The following is a 24,722-nucleotide window of genomic DNA, read 5'->3' as shown; positions in this document are numbered from 1 at the left end:
CACATTGCGTAATTACGTCACTTTCTAACATTCCCTTGACAACAGGGGACATGGCTGCGCATGTGTGAAGTAAATGCAACATTTTTCACTTTTCTGCTATGATATATATGACTTTTTGCTACGAAAATGCGGAGATTATGAAATAATGCAAGCCCGCTTATTTTGCCAGCAGAATTCTGCAATTTATGCGGCGAAAGTGTGGCGTATTTAAAAAATGCGGCATTCGCACAAATATGCGGACTTTGGCTGATTATGCAACCCAGTCTCTGGAATGACTCTGGAAAGAATGACTTTTTCGTCCTTCCCAGCACGAATTTCTATCAATGGCTGTTCGTGTCTGTGGCACGACTTTCTTTATCGTGTCATTTTATATTTAGTTTTCTCATCGTTGTTTTCTATTTTTTGACCATTGTCGCTTGGGGTTTGGGTTAGAATCACTTTCTGCGACTTCCTAACCCAAACCCCAGCTCTAACCCCAACTCCAGGCGAGAATAGTTTTAAAAGTGGACGAAAAACATGTAGAAACCAATGCAAAAAATAACATCCTAACGCAAACCCCGGATCTAACCCCAAGCGACAATGATTTAAAAATAGGAAACAACGATGAGAAAACAAAATATAAAATGACACGATAAAGAAAGTCGTGCCACAGACACGAACAGCCATTGATAGAAATTCGTGCTGGGAAGGACGAAAAAGGCATTCGTCTCCAGAGACACGAAAAACAGCGGAAATTCATGTCATCAAACACGAATAAATTAATAAAAATGTTTCGTTACTATAACACGACTTCCCGTGAGACTGTGTTGGATTATGCATTGAATCATGCGATCGCATAATCACGTTTTTCTGAAGGGACTGACTATAAGAGAAAACACACATTTAACTAGACTTTGATACCTTTATTCCCTCTGCAATAACTTGTAAAAAGCCCAACAATTTGATGATTAAATAGATGTAGATAAATAACTGATCTATACGGAGCATTTTATAATATCTCCTTATGATTAAAGAACAGTATTATATAGAGTTACTGAAAGATTTTTTTAGGTTTGTCCATAAACAGTTTTTGTCCATAATATAAGCTATTAATTTTATAACAATGTATGAATTATTTTTCCTCAGTGGCCTGACATTGAGTTGTTATCTTGTTCTGCAGGTCTGATAGTGTATGTTGGCATGATGTTTGGCGCTGTGGTGTGGGGCGGGCTGGCTGATAAACTGGGTCGACGGCAATGTTTACTCTACGCTCTGGCCATCAACAGCATATTTTCCTTCCTATCCTGTTTCGCCCAGAGCTATGGCTTCTTTATCTTCTTCAGACTCTGTTCAGGAATCGGGTAAGACATTCAAAGCAGGAGGAATGATGAACTCAATGGTGGTCTTACCATTGTTATGACAAGTCTTTGGATAAATATTAGAAGACTTTCTACTTTTGCAGGATGTAAACAATACTGGTCAAGAAGAACTTCCCGCTTCAGTTTTTATCACTACACAAACATTAAAACAAAATACAACCAACAGAACATTTAGAACTGAAGTGCGAAGTGTTGTTTACATCTTGCAAAATGGTCTGTACACATTACCTGCAGTGAGCATGCAAGTGATGCTGTTGCACAATATTCCAACTACAGATCAAGACTGGTGGGGCTGGGGATGGAGGCGGGTGATTGTTAAAGTTCTGATAGCGTGCTGCATCATTCTGCCTATAGTATGCTAATAAACATAGCAGTAGAAGAAACATGCATTGTCATTGGCTATGAATTGAAAAGTTTGAATCACTCTAAATGAGCAAGCTGATCATAAGAATATGAATCTGTCTCTAGAGTTTTATGACTGAACTGGGTGATCTTTGTATTTTAATTAAATGATTGATTTCAGCCCATAGTCTTCCATTATCTCTTGCAGAATTGGAGGGTCCATCCCTGTGGTGTACACATACTTCGCTGAGTTCCTGCAGATGGATAAGAGAGGAGAACATCTCAGCTGGCTCTGTCTGTTCTGGATGATGGGGGGGCTTTACGCTTCCTTCACCGCTTGGGGAATCATCCCACATTATGGTAGTAACAATACTTCTTGCTTATCTTATTGTGTTATAAAAAATCATAATTATTTGCTCTGATGCTGTTAAAATCCCCAATGGCTTTCTTTGTTCAAAATATGCTTTTTTTTTAAAGTGTTAATTTGGGTTGTGAGAGTCATGAGTGCTGTTTGGATTTTGGGGTTATGAACGCTCTGTGGTTTTTTTTGGGGGGGGGGGTCATGAATGCCCTGTGGTTTTGGGGGGTATGAATGTTTAGGGGTTTTTAGGGGTTATGAACGCTCTTTGGTTTATGTATGGTCTGTGGTTTTTGTCATGAAGTTTTTGTGGTTTTTAGGGGTTATCAACCCTCTTTGGTATTGATTGTTATGAGCACTCTGTGGTTTTTGGGGGTCATGAACGCTCAGTAGTTTTAGAGGGTTATGAACACTGTGCTTTTTTGGGGTCATGATTGCTATGTAGTTTTTTTTTTGGGGGGGGGGTCATGTAACCTCTCTGTGGATTTGGGGAGTTATAAATGCTCTTTGGTTTATGTATGGTCTGTGGTTTATAAAGGTCATGAACCCTCTTTGGTTTTGAACACTCTGTGGTTTTGGGGGGTCATGAACACTCAGTAGTTTTAGAGGGCTATGAACACTATGGTTTTTGGGGGTCATGATTACTCTGTAGTTTATGAGGGTTGTTTATGAGTTTATGATACGTTTATGTATGGTCTGTGGTTTATAAAGGTCATGAATGCTGTCTGGTTTTGGGGTTTTATAAACTTTCTGTGGTATGTGAGGGTCATGAATGCTCGTTAGATTTTAGGGGTTACGTATGGTCTGTTATTTATAAGGGTTATAAATGCTCTGTATTACAGGTTGGGGCTTTAGTATGGGGACAGAGTTCCAGTTCCACAGCTGGAGGGTGTTTGTGCTGGTTTGTTTTCTTCCATCTCTGGCTGCTCTCGCTGGGCTTGTGTTCATGCCAGAAAGTCCCCGTTTTCTCCTGGAGGTAAAAGATAATAGTTTACATTGGTGCATGCTGGGTATTTATCATTGAACAACTAAAGTTTCTAAGAGGCAATGATGTAGACTGTAGATAGTAATTGAAGGCATTTAACAATTTTGTATTGTTGCAAAGCAACTGTAAAGAACATTTACTTGAGCACAATTTAGGTAAGAAAAAAAATTATATACAAATAAAGAAAATGATATAAATGAGCAAAGAGATAGAAGTACAGAAAAAAGTCAGCATGACAAGATGCTGATTTTACAAAAACTGTGTCTATAGTGTCTATAGGCAACCCTATATCACGAAAATGCGTGACTATTTCACGCATGGACCAGCGTGACAATGTCACGCTTTGCCGCGTTTGAGCGTGAGCATGTCACGCTTTGCTGTTTGTGTCACTGTCACGTATTGGTTACTCAACTTTTTTTTCCTATTTTCAAACCATTGTCGCTTCGGTTTAGGGTTAGATTTGGTGCTTGTGTTATATGTCACTTTAAGTATTTGTCACTTTAAGTATTGGTTTATAAAAATAAAAGATACAATACTTATTCTTTTATATTATCTAAACTTTAACCAATTGTCACCTGACGTTGGGGTTAGAGTTTGTTTAGGTAAGGGTGTCATTTTATGTAAATCTAACCCTAAACCGAAGCGACAATGGTAAGAAATTAGGACAAAAAAGTTGAGTAACCAATACGTGACAGTGACACAAACAGAAAGCGTGACATGCTCACGCTCAAACGCGGCAAAGCGTGACATTGTCACGCTGGTCCATGCGTGAAATAGTCACGCAATTTCGTGATACTGGGTTGCTATAGGAGTAAACAGTTGTGTTTATAGCATACAACCTATCAACACAGTGTTTCTTTTGTCATTATCAGAATGCAAGACACGACGAAGCCTGGATGATCCTCAGGCGGGTCCATGACACCAACTGGAGGGCAAAGGGAGAACCAGAGAGAGTTTTTCAAGTATTTATTTAAACTACTAAAACCTACAGCACAACAACAGAAATGTGAAATGTCACAAAGTAAAAGATTGTAAAAAATTGTTTTCAATAAGTGCTTCTTTACATCTGATACATTCTGCTTACACATCATAAGCTTACTGCATTATATTTAATCCCTCTGCATCAGGTCTCTCAACTCAAAACGCCTCACACTCAAGATGATGAGTTCATAGAGATTCAGAGTGAAACTGCCACTGCTTTCCAAAGATTCATGGTCAGACATATGACTCTGGTCAAACAGGTATATTACACTGCTGATTTTTCACAAGGCTTTGTGCTAACACATGTTAGGGTGTGTCTCATTTCTCTGTCTTACCCCTTACCCCTTCCCCTCGGTTTTGTGCGTTCATGTGAGGCGAAGTGGCGTCTCAATTCTTAGTTTGATCAAGGGCTAGGGCCAAGGCGTAGGGATACATAGCCCTTGAAACAAAGTGTGATAAGGACCACACTTGAAAGAGAGGGGTAAAGTTTAACATAGGAATTTCTCAGGAGAGCCGGTATCAAGATGTTTTATGGCTGAACGTCAAACTGTCAAGGAGTCGCACAAATGAAAGTAACGTTATTTTCTGCAGTTTAGTTGAGATTATATTATGACACTCATGTTTTATGATACTTTTAATAAAATGTTCAAGCGGTTTTAATTGTAATGTTTTTGTTTTGAATCGCTAGTTAAGGCGCTAGCTATAGCCGCTAAGTTATGCGCTATTTGTTGAGCTCCGCTCACAACCTGAGACGACGGCATCTTCTTGTCAACGGTTGTCTGTTAACGTAGCAGCCAGTTAGCGGCAAGGGAAGGTGACGCAAACGGTAATCGAGTGGTGTCTCATTTTTTAGACGAACGATCTGTCTTACCCCTTCCCCTTCACTCGGTTTCGAGGGGCAAGGGGAAGACAAAGGGGAAGGGGTAAGACAGAGAAATTAGATTGGCCCTTAGTTGTGATTGATAACACAAACATTGCCATTGCTAACGTTCACATTTGGGGTCAGTTGTTTGAACACACCCCAAATACCCTGTTTGGGTCATGAGATATGGTTGCCAATTAAATGAGCAAATATTCTCATATATTTATTGAGCGCCCCAACCCATATTTAAGTACTTAGTTTTTATAGAGACTTGGGCCAGTTAGCAACTACTCAAAACATCTTTAAATCTACCTAGCATTGCGGACCCCAGTTCTGGATGAATGTGCAAAACTAAAAAAATTTATTATTTTTTTACGAACTAGTTTTCTTTCTATTGTGCTCTGAAAGGTCATAAAGAACATGATGTCTCTAGCTTCGCCAGATCTCAGACTTCATGGTTTGTTTATCGCGATTGTGTGGTTCACCATGGCATTCAGGTGAGAAACCTATGAACTTTTTTAGATAGTTTCAAACGTTCTCTAAGGATTGTGCAGCTCTGAAACACAAATGACTTTATAATACAGTACATGAGTTATAAATCCATCCATTTTCCACTATGCAGCTATTATGGGCTGGGAATTTGGTTTCCTGACCAAATCAAGTACCTCCAGTTTGAGGATTACGAGTCTAACGTCAAGGTCTTCCATCGTGAGAAAGTGGAACGATTTCATTTTAACTTCACTCTGCAGAATCAGGTTCACAAAGAGGGGGAGTACATTCACGACAGGTACAATATCAGATTATTACATGAAAGGGGGATAGTTCACCAAAATTCTGTCTCATTTACCCACTTTCAAGTTGTCCCAAACCTGTATAAATTATTTTGTTCTGCTGAACACAAAAGAAGATATTTTGAATTTTTTTGGGGAAAATAATACTGCGGAAATAAATGTTGCCCCTCATCTGTTCGGATGTAAACATTTTTCAAATTATCTTCATTTATGTACCGATTGCTGGTTTGGGTCAACTTGAGGGTGAGTAAATGATGACAGAATTTTAATTTTGGGGCGGACTATCTCTTTAATCTCTAACTCACTCTTGTAATATTTCATGTCTATTGAACCAATCACCAATTCAGAAATCTGCTTCACATGTAGGTTTGTCAACATAGAAATAAAAAATGTAAAGTTTGAGGACTCGCTCTTTGAGAACTGTTATTTCGAGGACATCAAATCAACAGAAACTTTCTTTGAAAACTGCACGCTTAAAAACACGGTCTTCTACAATACTGGTATTCATTTCATGCTACTTAACAATTTAATTTTGTGTGAATCTAATTTGTGTTTGATTGATTATTAGATGGTACATGACATGCAAAGAGGAAAAACTGCAATGTTATTAATGTGTTTATAACAGATCTGTGGAAAGATTCAAAGTTCATTGACTGTAAGATGGAAAACACAACATTTTTGCACCCCAAGAAAGGCTGTCATCTAAACTTCCAGGAGGAAAATGACATCGTGATCTATCTAGTCAGTTTCCTCGGCAGTTTGTCCGTGTTACCAGGCAACATTCTGGCAGGTTTATTAATGGATAAAATAGGGAGGATTAAAATTATAGGTGAGTGTTTACACAAATAATAAATCATCCTTTATATAATCATTTCTGCATAAAATTTTATCATATCATCATAAATATTATCTTGATATCTTTAATATTGACCGAGTAAGGTCATGTCAAAGATCGAAATCAATGTGAAATCAAACCTCATCATTAAATTACATCAGCCTGGATTTTACAGACAGGGTCACAAAGTATGAGAAATTATTAAAATCATCAATAATGAGAACAGTCGGAAATGTAATTGTTTATAAAAAAAGTATAAATTAACCTAACCAAAATAAAAAAAACAATGTAAACATTTGTGGTTTGTTAGTTTTGCTAACTGATTTTTAGCTGTATTAATGGCTACAATGTGTTATATTTTGTGAATTTTTCTGGTATTTTTGTGCAGAACTCTGGTCAATTTCTTCCTCTCTGTGCCTGTGTGTGTTTACAGGAGGATCTATGCTGGTCTCTGCTGGCTGCACATTTTTATTGTTCCTGTGCTTTAATCAAGGCTCCGTTATTACCTTCCAGTGCATCTATTTTGCAGCTTGTGCAGCTGCTTGGAACGGCATTGATGTGATCACAGTTGAGCTTTATCCAGCCTCGAAAAGGTAAAACAGATTAATATAAATCACTAAAAGACACCTTTTTATTCGTGCTTGGCAAAGATAATAATAAGTTATTATTCTGTATACAGTATAAATACACGCACATTCATGTATGTATTTAAGAAACATTTACATGTGTATATACATTTATATATATATATATATATATATATATATATATATATATATATATATATATATATATATATATATTTATATATAATTCGGAAATTAATATATGTATGTGTGTGTGTGTGGTTAAATATACATAATAATTACACACAGCACACACACATATAATATGCAAAAAAAATCTCTTTTATTTTTTATGCAATTAAACTGCAATTAATCGGTTAATCTTTGCCCAGCACTACTTTTTATTAATTAAAAAACATAAATTGACCACAGAAGGCACATACACTGTAAAAAAGTTGGTTCAACTTAAAGTTAGTTATCTGTTTCCTTAAAATTTTGAGTTAATTCAAAAAATTGATTCAAAAGTTAATTCTTAAAAATTGTGTCAACTAATATTTTTAAGGTATTTAAGGCAACAAGTTAACTTATCTTTTTAAGTTGAAACAACATTTTTACAGTGATTATAATTTAGCATGAATGTACTGCAGGGTGCTTGTATAAATTATCTTACAAATGCAGAAAGGTGAATGTCATAATTTAAGAGTATTTCATAATAATCATCATAAATTAGTTTACAACATACAGTACTACATATATTTTTATGCTACAGTTCAGCCATCTATGGGCAACTTGTAATCTGACATATTATGTTTGGAGCTATTTGGTTCAATAATAAGTATCTCTGTCTTATTGGAGTTTAGCATAAGAAAGTTATGTGCCATCCAGTCACTAATATCGCTAATGTAGTCTGTTAGCTTAGATAACTGGTGTGTTTCGCTAGGATGTGACGATGTAAATGATGTAAAGCTGGTTATCATCTGCATACCAGTGAAAACTTATGTTATGTTTCCTGATAATGTCTCCTAAAGGTAACGTATATAACGAGAACAGGATAGGACCTAAAACTGATCCCTGTGGTACACCGTATTGAACCACTGATGCCAACATAGTTTTCTAGTCTATTGAGTACAGTAAGATTGTGTGATCTATTGTGTCAAAGGCTGCACTAAGGTATAGTAAGGATTGAGATTTCACCACGATCGGATGTTAAAAGGAAGTAATTTGTAACTCTAAGCAGTGCTGTCTCTGTGCTATGGTGGGGCCTGAATCCTGATTGGAACTTTTCATACGTGCTATTATTCACTAAGGATGTGCATAGCTGGCTTGCCACTACTTTTTCCAATATTTTAAAACTGAGATTTGAAATTGGTCTAAAGTTATTAAGATCTCCCTGGTCAAGGTGTGTTTTTTTAATGAGCGGTCTAATAACTGCTAGTTTGAAAGCTGTTGGAACGTATCCGAATTCTAGCGATGAGTTAAAGATATTTAGTACCGGGGCTGACACTACAGGGAATACCTCTTTAAGTAATTTCATGGGAATGGGGTCTAACATACAGGACGATGATTTTGATGATTTTACTAATTTAGAGGGCTCTTCTATTGTAGTAGCTTTAAATGACTCAAGATGTTCGTATGGTAATCTAGTGTTAAATGTACTATTGGGTGGAGTGGTGGCTGCTTGCATAGCTTTGATGTTTTCCCTAATAACCATGATCCCTAATATTTCCCTAATTCCCCAATTTTAAATATGTGTTTCATATTTGATGTAAGATGTTCATCTGGAGTAAGAACTTGGATCATTTGATAAAATATATATATACAGTATACATTTATTCTGACATGCTCACGTCTGTCCTCAGGGCCACGGCGTTCGGCGTGCTGAACGGCATCAGCAAACTGGCAGCTATCATCAGCACTTTTATCTTTGGCAAGTTTATCAGCATCACTAAGATCATCCCCATCATCCTGTCCTTCTCAGCGCTGGTTTGTGGAGGATTGCTGGCGTTTAAATTGCCTGAGACCCGGGAGCTCATCCTTCAATGATAAAGCCAAATTCATCAAACGGCCTTGTACCAGCATCTTCTCCAGCTGGAAACTACATGTCCTTATGTTCAGACTTCAAGAACAGTGACAACAAAAAGGCTGAACTATATAAAGTTGATATGGTGTCACATTTTAACTGTTTTCCCAAAGAATTTGTTTTATTGATTGTTAAAATATTCAGAATGGCTACATTTTAAGTGTGCCATTTAAAATTTTGATGTATTAAAAATAACATTTTTGCTTTAAAATTTGATTTCAAAATTTCTGTTGGAGCGTATAGTTACGTTGATTATACTTTTTAAGTATATGCTTGTATGGCTGCCCGATTTCTAATGTGTTTTATTTCAAATAGTGTTAAAATGTAATTTATTTCTTTTACATTGTTTTGTGATCACAAAAATCTAATTTGTATCTAAGAAAACTGTAAAAAAAAAAATTTGGTTCAACATGGTTGCTTTACATTTAAAGTTATTCAACTAAAAAATAGTAGTGGACAAATTTTACACAATATTTTTTAGTTAACTAATATTTTAAGTTGAATTAACTCAAAAGTTTAAGGCAACCATGTAACTTAGTTTTTAAGTTATACCAACAAATTTTGTTTACAGTAAACTATAAACAGTAAAATATTGGATCAATCTTTAAGATAATACTTTTTTCCTGTAAAATTTTTTACTTAAAAAATGTAAGTTTAAAATTCTAATTTAGTAATATTTTTTAAGTTGATCCAACTCCTTACTTGTTACAATGTATACTTCATCTGTTCAATTTTGGTCAACTACTAGTTTTGGTTGTGTTGTATTTGTTAATGAATGTGGTTTATAGTACTTTCACAATAGATTAATGTATGTTTACTGTATTTTGTTTTTGAATTCCCATTTTTCAATTATTTGTCAATGCCTTTTTATTAGAACACGAATATAATGTACAAGAATGCTTTTGTTTAATTGAAGATACTATAGAATTTTATAAAACTGACATTACATTTGTTTAAATGTTAATTTCCGGTTAAAATGATTAGATTGTGCGATTCGAGTTTATTAAAAAGAATAGAAAACAAGACATATGATGTTTTTTTCCACTTCCACGTCTATTTAACGAAAGACTGCAATAGAGAAATGTGTGGTAGATATTATATGAGAATGCATAAGCATGAATGGATAACATTACAGATCGACACCCAGTAAATTCTAAAGACGATGCTTTGAATTACACAGCTGGTGTCAATAGATTTAGAATAGAATAGAATAGATTTTTTTTTATATTTTATGTTTATAAACTTTTTGTTTCTTCTAGTTTGTGATGGGATAAAAATAATAAAGAAAACGTTGTTATTTGTTTTCCAGTTTGTGGAGTTTTTTTTCCAGTTCCCGTGTTCTTGGGGCTAAGCTGAGGGTTCCCATGATTCTCTATGAGTTTCAGGGATGGACAGGCACTTGTAAAAACACAAAGCATGCCACACGTGTGAATCAGTCACACCTCAAGTTATGCTCATCTATTTATGTTAAACTGTAAAGAAAAGTCTGGACAATGCTCTTAGCAGATAAAAACAGTACCTTAAAAACTAATATAGAAAGAAATATACTTACTTACTCTCTTTATTTGTATTTACAGTATTTGTTTATATAGTTTGTCTACATACTGTAATCTTTTAGCCTACACCTTTAGAACTTTATTGGCACTGTTTTCTAATATTGCTCGATCAGTAAATTCTGTACACCTTTATTCAGAACATAATATGCATTTTTGGTTTCTATCCACTTTGCTTGTTAAGTTTGACACCAATTGTGTGAAATTGCTCACCCAGCGGAGTTGTGCCAGGCCGCAGGGAAACTCACACTGTAAACCTACAGTACCTAAATTACTAACAATACAGGACATGCATAACACCAAATGTAGAAAATCTAAAGATGTGCTTATTCTCGTGCTGTCTGAGACAAAATGTGCGAGAGATATAGAGTCTGTGTGGAGTTTCTGTGAGATTGCAGTTAAGTAGAAACACACACACACACACGCGCACACACACAGGTGTCAGCTTCTGGCAAATCTCTGCAGTACAGAGGTGACAAATCTGACACAACGCTCGTTCACTTTCTCACACTCAAAGACAGACACAGAGATGAGCTGCAGGTCACACAGTTCAGCGTAGCATCAAATTCTCAAAACAAGACTTGGAATATGTTTACACAACAACCATGCAGTTAAAAATTTTAAGTAAAAAAAAAATTAAGTACAGCTACATCTGTTTACACCAATCCACAAGCATGACTGTATTATGCGTGCCAGGCCAGTAGTAGTGGCGGGAATTGAATTACAAGAGGCCCCAAGAGGCTGTTTACACTTGGCATTAACATGCGTTTTCATCGATCGGATCACAAGTGGACGACGTTATTGCCAGGTGTAAACGGTGTTCAAAACATTTTGAACGCGTCCACTTTCGACCACTTTCAACCACATCCAGAGGTAGTCGAAACCACTTTCGATCGGATCGCTTTGGAGTTGCGGAACGCAATGTGGTTGAATGTGTTCGAACAGCCACACGCGACCGCCTTCTCTCCGCCCATTTATCTACTCTGAGGTATTAAAAACAAGTTTTACGTCTTTTTTTTACTTCTGGCGTGAACATACGGTGAACAGCGCTATTTTTAGCCTTTCATTGATAAAACTACTGCGGGTGTTCTCCGTAGTTTCGTTTTGAAAGCGTGAAAGTTGCGCGATCCTATTTCATCAATTGCACTGAAAATTCAGAGAAAGCTCCAACAAATAAACGTACAAAACACTGTGCAGCGTGTATACTTGCTAAACAAGCACCAGGCTCCGAGATAATATAAGTTTGCGTCCATATAAACTCATAATTACTCCCGCTCGCGTTTGAATGACAGCAGAGAGACTCGCCCACCGTCTCACGGACCACCCCCTCACAGTATTCAGGACAGAAGCGGTCGAAAGTGGACAAAAGAGACGCATTTAAATACCAGGTGTAAACGTAATGTGTCTCTCTCGTACACTTGTGATCCGATCGATGAAAACACATCTTAATACCAAGTGTAAACAGCCCCCAAGATGCGATATTATCACGATACTTCCCATATGGCAAAAATCATGTATATTTTTGTAAAATTGGAAATGTATTTGTTGCCCCTGAAATACATTTTGAAATATATGTTAGTATATTAAAGTAACACGCCCACATTTTGGGAATTTAGCTTATTCACCGTATCACTGATGAGAAAGGTATTTATGGACTTATCTAACTCTGGAGGATACGGGGAATAAGCTCAATTCCCAAAATGTGGGCATGTTCCTTTAAGATTAAAACTAAATATATTATCAAATTCAAAAATATATGTAATCAAGCTTTACTATCTACAAAAGGTAGTAATGAATTACTAGTTACTAATTACATCTTCAATCATATAATTAGATTACTGTACTCTATTCAAAAAGTATTTAATTCCCTATTACCAATTTATTTCTAAATCCTATTTAGTAGATGATACAAAACGGCTTAAATAAATCATATAAAAGTACATACATACATTATTCTGGCCACACTTTTTAAGCTCCAATTCTATTATTAACTAACTACTATTAACTAACTATTTATTACTTTTGCCTAATTATTGGTAGGAATTGGGTAGGATTAAGGATGTAGAATAAGGTTTTTCAGAATCAGGCATTAATATGTGCTATTTATGTACTAATAAACAGCCAATTTTTCGGTAATATTTATGCTAATAACTACCCAGTTAATTGTGAGAATCGGAAACTACACTAGAATGTTACCATTAATCTTATTAACGCACTGAAGTATTTAAAGTGAGAAGGATCCATAAAAAACATAATTTTTATGTTAAATCCACTATTGTATTATATATCATTAAACTTCTTTCCATACATCAGAAGTAACTTTAATTAAATTACTGGAAAACTAAAGTAATTAAATTACAGTAACTAATGACTTAGTAACTAGTTACACCCACTGATCTATATAAATGACTGGATTGTGCATGACGTCACAACTGTGAAGCCACCGCGCCGCCATGTTGATATACCCAAACGTTCTATTAAATCAATGGACGTTATCAGATTTTAATGATAAAACATCACTTTACATGTCTTCATTTTTATATTTAAAGTAAACCTTGTACATTATTACAACACAAACATCCTAAGCATGTACATAGTTTTTTACTGAAAGTTGTACATTTTAGTTTTTAATCGGTTATTATACATTCATCTTCATTACAGTATCAGATCAGCAGACAGACCGCAGCATATTTATTATTAATGACAAACGTGCTCATTCTGAAAACTAAATAAATAATCATGCCTTGTACCGTATGTGCATGCAATAATTTGCTGGTTTTGTAATTGTTATCTTTACAAGTTACCTAAACATATTCAGAGAAATAACGCTGACCGTGTAGCTGAATGTCAAAAAAACTTTATTTATACCCGTGTCATTAACAGAATACAACAGACACACTCACCTTAATATTTTTATAAATCCATTATCCTGCCCGATTAAAACATAAACATTGCAAATAACACCAGAATTAACTATTATTTTACGTACACATCCGAAAAATTATCCTGTAAAGCAGGTGAAATTAGATCATGTTTTTGAATGGAAGTCAATGCCGGTTGGGTATACCAAGATGGCCGCTCGAACTCTGCACTGGCTTCACCTCACGCTGTTATGTCAAGCGTTCTATGCGCAATCCAGTCATTTATATAGATCAGTAGTTACACCCAACACTGTTTAAAACATTCAGTATTAAAGAAATATATTTTTTGCCGTATGGGTTGTGTTGCAATGTTTCTAATGTGTTGCGATATTCTTTGCTATTTTGTGCTTTATTGCCTTTTCCTACATTGAGTTGCCAAAGGAAAACTTTGATAGCATCCGTTTTATCTTAAAAGAAAAATAATTTCTCTGTTTGTTTATCTCACTTTATTTTTCTACCAAAAAGTAACATTCACATGCGCAATTTATATAATAAAAGATCAACATTTTTGTCTGTGTATTGAAACAGTATCATTGTTGGAAAATTTTGTGATACTATGCTTTATCGACCAAGCCCCCCCACCCCTAGCAAGTAGATGGCGATGTTACTTTGTAAAGAAACACTGCACGCCTGCGTACATACACATTCTCCTACAGAGCAATAAATACAAACAATCAAGATGGCAAAAGCTTTGAGTAGTTTTATTTAGACCGACGATAAGGTATGTTGCCACCACATGACAGACATATAATCGTCTGAGACAGCGTATATGAAATGCTCTTTGTAGGGTAGTTTGTCCATTTAGGGCTACTATAGAAACTACTTACATGGTGACTTCCATGTAAAGGGGACCTGCGGCATATGTAGATAAAAACAGCCCATTTTAAGGTAATAAAACATTATAGTTAATTATGTAAGGACTTTATACACCACTTATATAACACAGTATATAATATGATATTATACTGCATTTCTGTCAAGAGATCCTTCTAAAAGTTACACAATGCACCTTTAAAATATGTGCATGACAGCACCGTTTTCACAAATGTTCGTAGTTTAAACAGAGACAACAATGCATTGTTTTCAAAAAAGTGCACTTTGAAACCCGTCTACAAAAGTTTGCATTTTCAGTACCCCCAAAACACCATTGTCGTGTGAAAGAACAGTCAACATACATAAAAACTTTCATGGTTTTGTTTGACACGTCATGTAAACAGACCCTCAGTCCATGCATGGCCAAAACCATTATTATAAAAAAATCACCTCTTTGCATCCCTTAAGGGGATCGCACACCGGCCGCGCAGCTCGGCGCCGCGCAACGCCGCGTCGCGCCTAGGAGAACTCGGAGGTATTGAAAACCGGAAGTGCACATTAAATAGCGCGAGCATCGTCAGATAGCGTCAACTTCAAAATGTAAAATATACGTAAGCAGCCAATGTTAATCATAAATGATGTGGGACAAATATGATGTTATTTAATGTTAAACTATGTGAGTGGCGCTGTGTGTTGCGACAGGGATTTGAGCAACTTCCTGAGTCACAGCTGGGCGGCGCGGACAGGCGCCACCTGGCAGCGCTGGTGTGCGTATACTCATAGAAAACAATGTGTTCAGTTGATTTAGAACGGCGCGGCCGGTGTGCGATCCCCTTTAAAATCAAACAAGATGATTTGTAGAGTTTTGTTGCAAAACGAGATAGCTCCGTTCCAACTGCATTCCAATTAATATCAATTCAACTGCAGTTGGTTTGTTTTGATTTAAACCTTCATAACTTAAAAAATACAGCTAAGTAGCACCATAAAACAAAATAATAACATGATAACGTAATAATAAACATGTTTTGACAAAAATGTTACAAACGGAGTTATCTCCTTTTGCAACGAAACTCTTCATTTACTTTGTGATGGTGTTTTTTGTGATATTGACTTGCTCACCATATGATATATTCTTTATTTTATTATTATAGACCCTTTTACAGCCAATGTGATCAAATAGCCTAGCGCACTAATTAACGGAAATGGTGTTGTTCCCCATTGGTTCAAACGTGTTAGCGAAAAATGTATCAAAGCGGTTTCCCAGCATTAAAATGTCTGGTGGTTGCGTTTGGTTGCACAAATATAATATACCAATATTCGTATGTGTATACTGTATATCTGGCCACTTTATATTTGGCCATCTGCTAACGTCTTCTATCCACTCCACTATAGTACACAAATCTGGTAGCTGTGTTGAAAAAGTTGATTTTAAAATAATTTTCCTCTGTCTGTGTTGCTTCATCTGATTCTCGCCATACTTCTGTTGACACGTCATCGTTGTGTACAAACAGTAAAATGGTCTATCATTTCTATGTTTAAGTGTGTTTGTCCATATTTTACCCAACCATAAGTTGAAAGAACCCAATACATTTTAGTGCATACTTTCAAACACATACCCAAGAGCATTTTTTATGTAAAACAATTAGTTTGTGGTAGACCCTTGCTCAAAATGTACTACTAACACAGCTGTCAAATAATGTGAACCTGGACCACAAAACCAGTCATAAGTAGCACAGGTATATTTGTAGAGATAGCCAACAATACATTATAGGGTAAAGATCATGTTCCATGAAGATGTTTAGTACATTTTCTTACGTCCAGTAAATATATCAAAAGTTCATTTGTTAGATGATGCAGTTGCTCAGGACTTCATTTGGACAACTTTTTTTTGCATCCTCAGATTTTCAAATAAGTGTATCTCAGCCAAATGTAGTCATATCCTAACAAAACATACATCAATGGAAAGCTTATTTATTCAGCTTAAGTCTTGTGGTCCAGGGTCACATATGAAGTGTTTTAAAGTCAGGATTATTTCATGTACCATCATGTTTTGTAACAGTTTTTTGAATGAGCTTTATTACTTTCATCTCACCTCTAAATGAGACGCACTGAAATGAGGATCAGAAACACAAAACTGTGGCTTCAGTCACCAGTTTGTGTGAATGTCACACCTCAAGTGTAATCTGCTAATGCAGTTTATTAAGCATCATTAAACGTCATTAAGGTCAAGCGGCTGCTTAGCTCATTGAAATACAACCTCATACAGACGATTAGCATTATTAACAACTCTAAATTAACTTGCATTACTAATATATTACTACTAACGTGGATCAGAAAATAAGAAAACATGAAAATAAACTATTTAAAATATTACTAAAGCCTTTTTTTAGTTAATGTAATGTTCATTGCATGTGACTATTTATTATTGCAACTTTTTGTCAAATATTTGATAATTTCTTCTTAATCTACACAAATTCACTTTTTTACATTCTCAACCTTTTAAAAAGTTTCAGTAAGAGAAAGCCGTGATTGTTTGCTCAGTTGTAGGACAGACTCTAACAGAAGCTGAATGTTGTTTTGAGGAGGAGTCAAAATTCACACCTCTGATCCTGTGGCCACTCCAAGCTTTTCCCAGACAGATCCAGGCCTGAGTCCTGGGGAGAGACAGCCATGGCTGCTGTAGGCCTGCGAAGGTGTCACCTCACACCTCTTGAGTCCAGCATATAAACCTTCGACGTTCAGCATTCAACCTCACATTCAGGCACACACAATATGGAAAGATCAGGCAGTAACCAGTGGAGCTCAGACTCCGAGTTCTACAGCGTTTCCTCTCCAGAAACCATCTCACCGGCTCCATCCGTGGACCGGAGCTTCTCTCCAACCCACCAAGACGGGATGACGCGCTCCACATCGTGTAATCCATCTCCAGCCATCCAAGGTGCGATCAAGAAGAAGCGCCGGTCAAGGCTGAAGAACCCGAGCGAGCAGCGACAAAATGCCAGCGAGAAAGAAAAGTTGAGGATGAGGGATCTGACCAAAGCTCTTCACCATCTCAGGACTTACCTGCCTCCGTCTGTGGCTCCTGTAGGTCAGACGCTGACCAAGATTGAGACTCTACGCCTCACCATAGGCTACATCTCATTTCTGTCCGCTCAGCTGGGTCTTAGTGAAGAAGAGCTGACCCACAGGAAACAAGTGCATTCTGGGAACGCCTGCCAATATTCTTCGGAGATCGTTGGATATTTTCAGTGCAGGTCTTTGGCTGGACAATGGAGTGGGCAGGGTTGCGGTCAATATGATGGACAGTATCAGGGTGGTGACAGCTCAAGTCTTCCAGGGCAATGCGCTGAGATGAACATGGAACGGTACGACGGCTACGAAGAGCAAAACTTAATGAAGCAAAACTTTACTGCAAACTTAGAAAACTTTATTCAATCACAACAGTGTGCTCAAACAACACAGACATATCAGGTATGAGTGTTTTTAAAATCACCTTGAAACGTTTTTTTGCATATAATTTGAAATTAGAGTTAAATTTATTAAGATATTTTGTAAACTTCTGATTCGTCTCTTTTAGGTTCATGGCAGAAAGTTTGGATATCAACTCGTTCCTCAGGCTTACTGGAGCTGACACAAACAAACATGCTACTGTATTGTGTACAGTATAAGATGTGGATTTTGTCTGCTCATCTTATAAAGAAAATAAATGTGAACCAAAGTCTTGATATTGTAATAATTATATATGTCATCCATTCTGTCCTTTGTAAATACAAAACAATATTTAATGTGTATTTATAATATAGAAATGTTTATCAAATGCAATTTCTTTTCAGCTACTTTATTGATATTTATAAAATAATCAATCTTTTTAGACAGATTAATTTACATCCTGTGAATGTGTCACTAAAACTTGTTCTGAAGACAAAGAATAAACTTAATTTTAAGTCCCCATGAAATCAAAACTGACTTTTTTTATTTTCTTTAATGAAATATTGCAGTGTTCATTATAAACAATTTATCAGCGTAGGTCATTATTATATTTTTTTATTCATATGACGACATAAAATTGAATCAAAATCTGAAAATGTACATCCTCCTGTGGCGATCCTTTTCTGATAATGATGTCAGCTAGTTGGCTTGCTTTAGTTTTTTCCACTGCGTTCAGTACGTGGTATCAATACTTTTTTAGTACCACCTTGGTTGGGGTTGCAAGCTGGCTGAGCTGATACTACAACGTGACACGAAAACACTGTACTGTAGATCTCTGACTGGTCTGAGAGAAACGTCACTATAAGCGCCATTGCTAAACCTTTATCATCAGCTTTACCTTCATGTGTCGAGTGTCTCGAGCAAACCTGTAGTCATCTGTGCTTTGCTGTAAGTTCCCAAACCCCCTTTTAGCCGTAAAAAACATCCACAGGCTGAGAATCAGGAACACCATACCAGTGTTTTCCTTGAAGTTTGTGGCAGTATATCCGTTAGCTATTAATACTTTGTCAGTAAATGGCATATTTCTTTTGGTTGGTTTGCCAACTGTCATAAAACTCCAAAAGAAGAAGAAGTGCCATCTAACTATAAGCTAAGGGATTTATAGCTCTTAAACTCCTGCAAAGTGTACGCACTCAATTTAAAAACAAGGCAATTCACCAGATATGTGAGCAGAGGTAGTGCGTCTGGATCCATCCAGTCTTGGGCGGTAAATCATGGGTCTATGTTGTTTATCTCTAACAGTTTGTCCAAATAACATTTTTTGGCAGTGGCATTTAGTTTCTTCTGTTAGGGTCTCTTCTCTTTTTCTTTCAACTACTCCATTTCTTCCGTTCTTTTAGATCCTTTTAGCCAAACAGGCGAGCACTCGGTCTTTCAAGGTGGCAACCTCAGAAGTTTGTGAAGAGAACTGAAATCAGTCAGTCTTACCTTCGGAGGACCCATAATTGGCATCACCTGCTGCATGCGCCCCGCGCGCCTGTCAGCAGGAACCAGCTGAGGCGTTTCTGACTTATTAAAATAAATATGGAATCAGAAAAATATAAATTTAGTTTAGAAAATATGATGTTGATGTAGATTAAACTATTCAACAGTATATCAAATAAATCAACCTTAGAAATATACGCAACACAAAAGAATAATATTACCACAAAACATAACTTATACTGTAATACTAAAAAAGTGACAAGAGAAAATGTTTTCTGATAAATACACTTTTATTTAATAAAGGTTTTAATTGTTTATTTTAGAATATCCAGCCATTATATTCAGCCGTTGTAGATGCGCAGTGACTCTTGGAATATCCTCGGCTGTTAAGGATCAATTCGTTCTATCCTTAACAGCGCGGAGAAATGAGGACGCATTTTGAGGCTTCATTCTAAGCATCCTTTGAATTGGGACGGCCTTACTAGCCTCAAGTCGCACTGCTGTGATGCAATTGGTCTTAAAATACGTCCTAACGCCCCATTTAGACAGCCAACGACCAGCAGTAGCAGAGCGACGCAATTTTTATTCATTTCAATGGAAACTGGGCGACTTCCGGCAAAACGAGCGAAAGTGACCGTTGGCGACCGTATGTGCGTGTACAGCGACGCGAGAAAGTTAAGAAAAGTTTAACTTTATGCAAATGTAGAGCGAAATTCGGGAGCAACTACCAATGAGATCAAAGCAGTGGACTTCACGTCATCCTTCTCTCGTCAGTTACTGGCGTGGATGGTACTCATTTGTTTATGACAAGCAGATTTAGAAACGCCTCATTGAAAGAGACGAGCGACACACAGCGATAACGTTGCTGTCTGTCTGAACGAGGGATAAGAAGGTCACATCCTTTGAATGGGACACAGCCTGAGTAACACCTCGTGGCTCTACACATGGCGCCCACGTCCCATAATGCAACACTGCGTGACATATCTTTACATTCCCTAAAGCATCAAATTACTAGCTAAAATGAAACTTCCCAGCAAACATAGGTCGGACGGCAACGTCGTCTCCCTGGCCAAAAGGGGTCGCCGCAGGACGGCCAAATGTTGTTTTATTGGTCCGAAATCAACGTCCCCCCTTCCAAAATTAGTCGCAGGTGGACGGCACAAATGCACAACATGTACAGAAATGCATTAATATACGCTTGTATACATTTGTATATGTCTATATTTGTCTGAGGTTGCTTGTATTAAAAATTGTATGTACGGGTTTTATGTATGAACGTCCAGAAGAGGACATTTTTAAACGTGCACTGACCGTGCAGAAAAGACATGTGATTCATGGTCAGATGACGTCAAAGACGTCAGTTGGATTTTCATTTTAGAACTATTTTTCAACCATGACGGGACGTGACGGAGGGACATATTTTCAACGCTAATCGGACGTCCAAATGTTTGCTGGGTTATCACAAAAAAAGAACAAATAAACATATATCAGTGTGATAATAACAACTACCTTAAAGGACCAAAACCATTTTTCTGAAAATTTCGTTTGTTTGCATGGAGTGGGCGGGGTTTATGACTGCATCCAGCCACAAGGGGGCAATCAAAGCGCCAACAGCTTCACTTTTCAAGATGTACGAGACAGCACACCAGGTTTCATGAGCAATTCGGTCCCCCCGAGCAATTCGGTCTCCCCTAGGACCCCCACGTGATTCCATTGGCTGGAAAAACTCCTCATGGGTAGTTTTCTTAGCGCCTTATTACAATTCCTACCAAATCGCGTTATGATTTATGTAGTTAGAACGTTGTTAAAATTACAATTGATGTCTTTTAAATGATGTTTCATGTAGTATATAAATGAGGCTATAGGTGGGAGATCTAAACATTGCTGGTGTCATATTATTTAGAGATTATATTCTGTACCATTTCCACTTTTTTTCTGTCTACTTATACAATTACTTACTCATTAATTACTTATACAAAACATGATTACTACATAGTTGAATCACACATTTAAATAATAATTTATAAGCCATGATTACTACACTTTTACTATTAAAAAAATATATTTCGTAAGGTATGTAAATTTTTTATTTGTAAAAATAAAAGTATTGTTTTTGTAAAGCAGATGATATCACAAAAGTACTGACATGTCTGCAACATGAATATTAGTTTATTATAGGGTGACCATACGTGCCATTCTTCCCGGACGTATCCCATCCAGGATTCCGGTGCGTCTTACGGAAGTCGAATTTGTTGACCGCATGCGCCATTCAGTTAAAAACATAAGATATACAATCGTAGTTTCATTCTTACCTTAAGATGTAACAGTTGCTTTTCTGTAATAATAATAATAATCCTCGATGACGTATGCGGTCGACAAATACGACTTCCGGAAGACAAACACAAAATCCTGGACAGGATGCGTCCGGGAAGAATGGCATGTATGGTCACCCTAGTTTATTATATTATTTTTTGGTTAACTTTTATAAAAAAAAAAATAATGATTCTATTTTGTACAACGTAATTAGCTTGCTAGACCGCTTACGCAGACGAGATATCGCAATCACACATTTTTGAGCAGGCATAAGTGCAAGGTACGAATCGGGGTCCTAGGGGAGACCGAATTGCCCGGGGGGACCGAATTGCTCATGAGACCTGTCAAAACTTATAGCAGGAAGCAGTAAAAATATAGCAAAATATAAACTTCAAGCTACAAGTTGAATACAGCAGTATTTAAGATTAGTCTGATGGCTGCTGCTGCTGCTGCAGCTGGTTAGCAATGTCAGATTACAAATGAGTGTGCGTCAGTCTAGCACCATGATTGCGCTATTTGCAAACATGCATTCAAACATAAATTTGAACAAATATGGCATGAAGATATATTTAAATATATTCGAATACATATTAAATTGCAAATAAACATTTGAATTATCGAGTTTGTGTGGATTACAGACCCTTTCTCAAGGTTATGGAAACTTTAAAGGAATAGTCTACTCATTTTCAATATTAAAATATGTTATTACCTTAACTAAGAAGAGTTGATACATCCCTCTATCATTTGTGTGCGTGCACGTAAGCGCTGGAGCGCGCTGCGACACTTCGATAGCATTTAGCTTAACCTCATTCATTCAATGGTACCACTCAGAGATAAAGTTAGAAGTGACCAAACACATCAACGTTTTCCTATTTAAGACGAGTAGTTATACGAGCAAGTTTGGTGGTACGAAATAAAACGTAGCGCTTTTCTAAGCGGATTTAAAAGAGGAACTATATTGTATGGCGTAATAGCACTTTTGGGAGTACTATGACTCGCCTGAAAAGTCCGCTCCCCTTCTCACTCTCATAATGGGAGAGGGAGGGTGTTACTGCGCCAAGTCGAAGTACTCCCATTAGTGCTATTACGCCATACAATATAGTTCCTCTATTAAATCCGCTTAGAAAAGCGCTACGTTTTATTTTGTACCACCAAACTTGCTCGTATAACTACTCGTCTTAAATAGGAAAAACGTTGATGTGTTTGGTCACTTCTAACTTTATCTCTGAGTGGTACCATTGAATGAATGGGGCTAAGCTAAATGCTATCAAAGTGCCGCAGCGCGCTCCAGCGCTTACGTGCACGCACTAAGATGATAGAAGTATGTATCAACAATTCTTAGTTAAGGTAATAACATATTTTAATATTGAAAATGAGTAGACTATTCCTTTAATGAGGGAGCCTATATTTAATGAGGTACATTTAACCAAATAACATTTTAACATTTCCTCAAAACATATTTACAACACTTGACAGAGATGTCACTTACTTGAAAATATACGCACAGCAACACCACAAAAGAAAGTAAACTTTAACTGTCTAAAAATGATGACAGGAGATTGTGAACAGAAACCTTTCGCCCCAATCGCCTCATTTTGTACAATTGTTGTAATAATTATTGTAATGTATTTACAGTACAATAATATTATTATTTGGTTATTCTGTATTTAGTGTGATGATAGGGATTTAGCACTTTGTCTTTGTGTCTTTGGCTTACAGACGGTTTGCATTTGTTGTCTTACTTCTTCCTGTCAGACAGATGTTTTTGTTCAGTAAACTGGCCACTAGATGGCGGTGTTACTGTGCAGTTAAAACCCTTGTCCTGGGGACTCAAAGTACTTTGCATTATTATCATCCACACTGTAAAAAATACTTTGCTGCCTTAAAATTTTTTGTTGAATCAACTCGGATTTACAAGTCATTTTAACTTACTATTATTTATCTTGACTAGAGATGAGTTGTTATAAGTGAGTTGTTATAACTTATAAAATTAAGTTGACTTTTCTCAACTATATTTTATAAGTTGTGACAACTCATCTCTGTTGACATGACTTGTAAATCTGAGTTGATTTAACAAAAAATTTTAAGGCAGCAAAGTATTTTTTACAAGTGCATGCATTTTAGTTTTCCATATCATAGTGCTGCAAAGATGATGTATTTTTGTAGGCTAACCCGGACGTTACTGGTTCCCTCGCAAAAAAGCCCATTAATTTTTCACATAGACTTTTGGATTATCACAAAAAACATAAGTTTTTGACATTAGGGGTGGTTTCCCGGACAGGGATTAGCTTAAACCAGGACTAGGCCTTAGTTTAATAAGTAAATATAACTAGTTTGAACAAACATGCCTTACTAAAAACATTACTTGTGTGCATTTTGAGAGAAAACAAAGGGTTTGATGTATTTAAGATATGTCAGTGCAAGTAGTTTTCAGTTTGGACAGCTCTTTTATTTATTTTAGTCTAGGACTCTAATCCCTGTCAGGGAACCGCCCCTTACACATTTTCTCCAACAAGTTAGTCTTCAAAGATGAACAAAACTTTTATAAAGTTAGGGTATTCATAAAAGAAAAGACAATGAATAATGTCACTGTTTAGTACTTTTGTATGCTTTGCTGAATGAATGTGAAGTGTTTGGGTGTCATGAAATGTACCAACTACAGTAACAAATACAGTTTTATAAGCAGTGAGATTTTACAATAGTGCCCTATTACAGCTGCCATCTCTTCATTTGTTTTCATTATTAGACAAAATGTTGAATGCATTTTCTTTTGCAAGTAAGTCACTTAAAAGCGTTAAGCGATAAAAGTGTCTGCTTAATAAATAAATGTAACATTGTTAACAAAAAAATAGTAGTCAGGAACTTTCACATCACACATGAAAATCTCAAAAACATCCACAGAGCATTTCTTCATCAGTTTCAAATGTTTGGCAACAGGGTTTATGCAGCAGAAACAGAAAACATGTCTGTTTTATTGGGTGGAAAATCTTATAATACAATTCAAATGTCTGCTGTACTGTTACTTGTGAAAAACTACAAAATAGGGGTCT

General features: G+C 36.5%; 2 protein-coding genes across 2 annotated transcripts in view; both read left to right on the top strand.

Moving 5' to 3' along the window:
• Window positions 1-9,263, top strand: part of sv2ba (synaptic vesicle glycoprotein 2Ba) — a 12,492-nt gene extending 3,229 nt beyond the window's left edge. The window contains exons 2-12 of the mRNA XM_065294448.2: window positions 1,160-1,340; window positions 1,909-2,060; window positions 2,901-3,034; window positions 3,916-4,005; window positions 4,171-4,284; window positions 5,295-5,383; window positions 5,509-5,673; window positions 6,044-6,177; window positions 6,303-6,506; window positions 6,946-7,105; window positions 8,938-9,263. Of these exons, the coding sequence (XP_065150520.1) occupies window positions 1,160-1,340; window positions 1,909-2,060; window positions 2,901-3,034; window positions 3,916-4,005; window positions 4,171-4,284; window positions 5,295-5,383; window positions 5,509-5,673; window positions 6,044-6,177; window positions 6,303-6,506; window positions 6,946-7,105; window positions 8,938-9,121 (1,607 nt within the window). The 3' untranslated portion in view covers window positions 9,122-9,263. The remainder of the gene's footprint in view (window positions 1-1,159; window positions 1,341-1,908; window positions 2,061-2,900; window positions 3,035-3,915; window positions 4,006-4,170; window positions 4,285-5,294; window positions 5,384-5,508; window positions 5,674-6,043; window positions 6,178-6,302; window positions 6,507-6,945; window positions 7,106-8,937) is intronic.
• A 7,954-nt stretch (window positions 9,264-17,217) lies between these two features.
• On the top strand, window positions 17,218-18,076 carry mespba (mesoderm posterior ba). Its single transcript, XM_065294078.1, has 2 exons — window positions 17,218-17,916; window positions 18,023-18,076. Exons 1-2 carry the CDS (start codon window positions 17,218-17,220, stop codon window positions 18,074-18,076), a joined length of 753 nt encoding a protein of 250 aa, XP_065150150.1.
• Window positions 18,077-24,722: the final 6,646 nt, after the last annotated feature.

The sequence above is a fragment of the Paramisgurnus dabryanus genome, chromosome 2 (assembly GCF_030506205.2).
Source record: "Paramisgurnus dabryanus chromosome 2, PD_genome_1.1, whole genome shotgun sequence".
Classification (NCBI taxonomy): Eukaryota; Metazoa; Chordata; class Actinopteri; order Cypriniformes; family Cobitidae; genus Paramisgurnus; species Paramisgurnus dabryanus.
Note: the sequence above shows the minus strand (reverse complement) of the source record. Positions and strands in the feature narration are given on the sequence as shown.

Coding starts and splice junctions, on each gene's coding strand:
- mespba (XM_065294078.1), top strand. CDS start 17,218: ATGGAAAGATCAGGCAGTAACCAGTGGAGCTCAGACTCCGAGTTCTAC. Junction 17,917..18,022: donor AAACAACACAGACATATCAG/GTATGAGTGTTT, acceptor CGTCTCTTTTAG/GTTCATGGCAGAAAGTTTGG.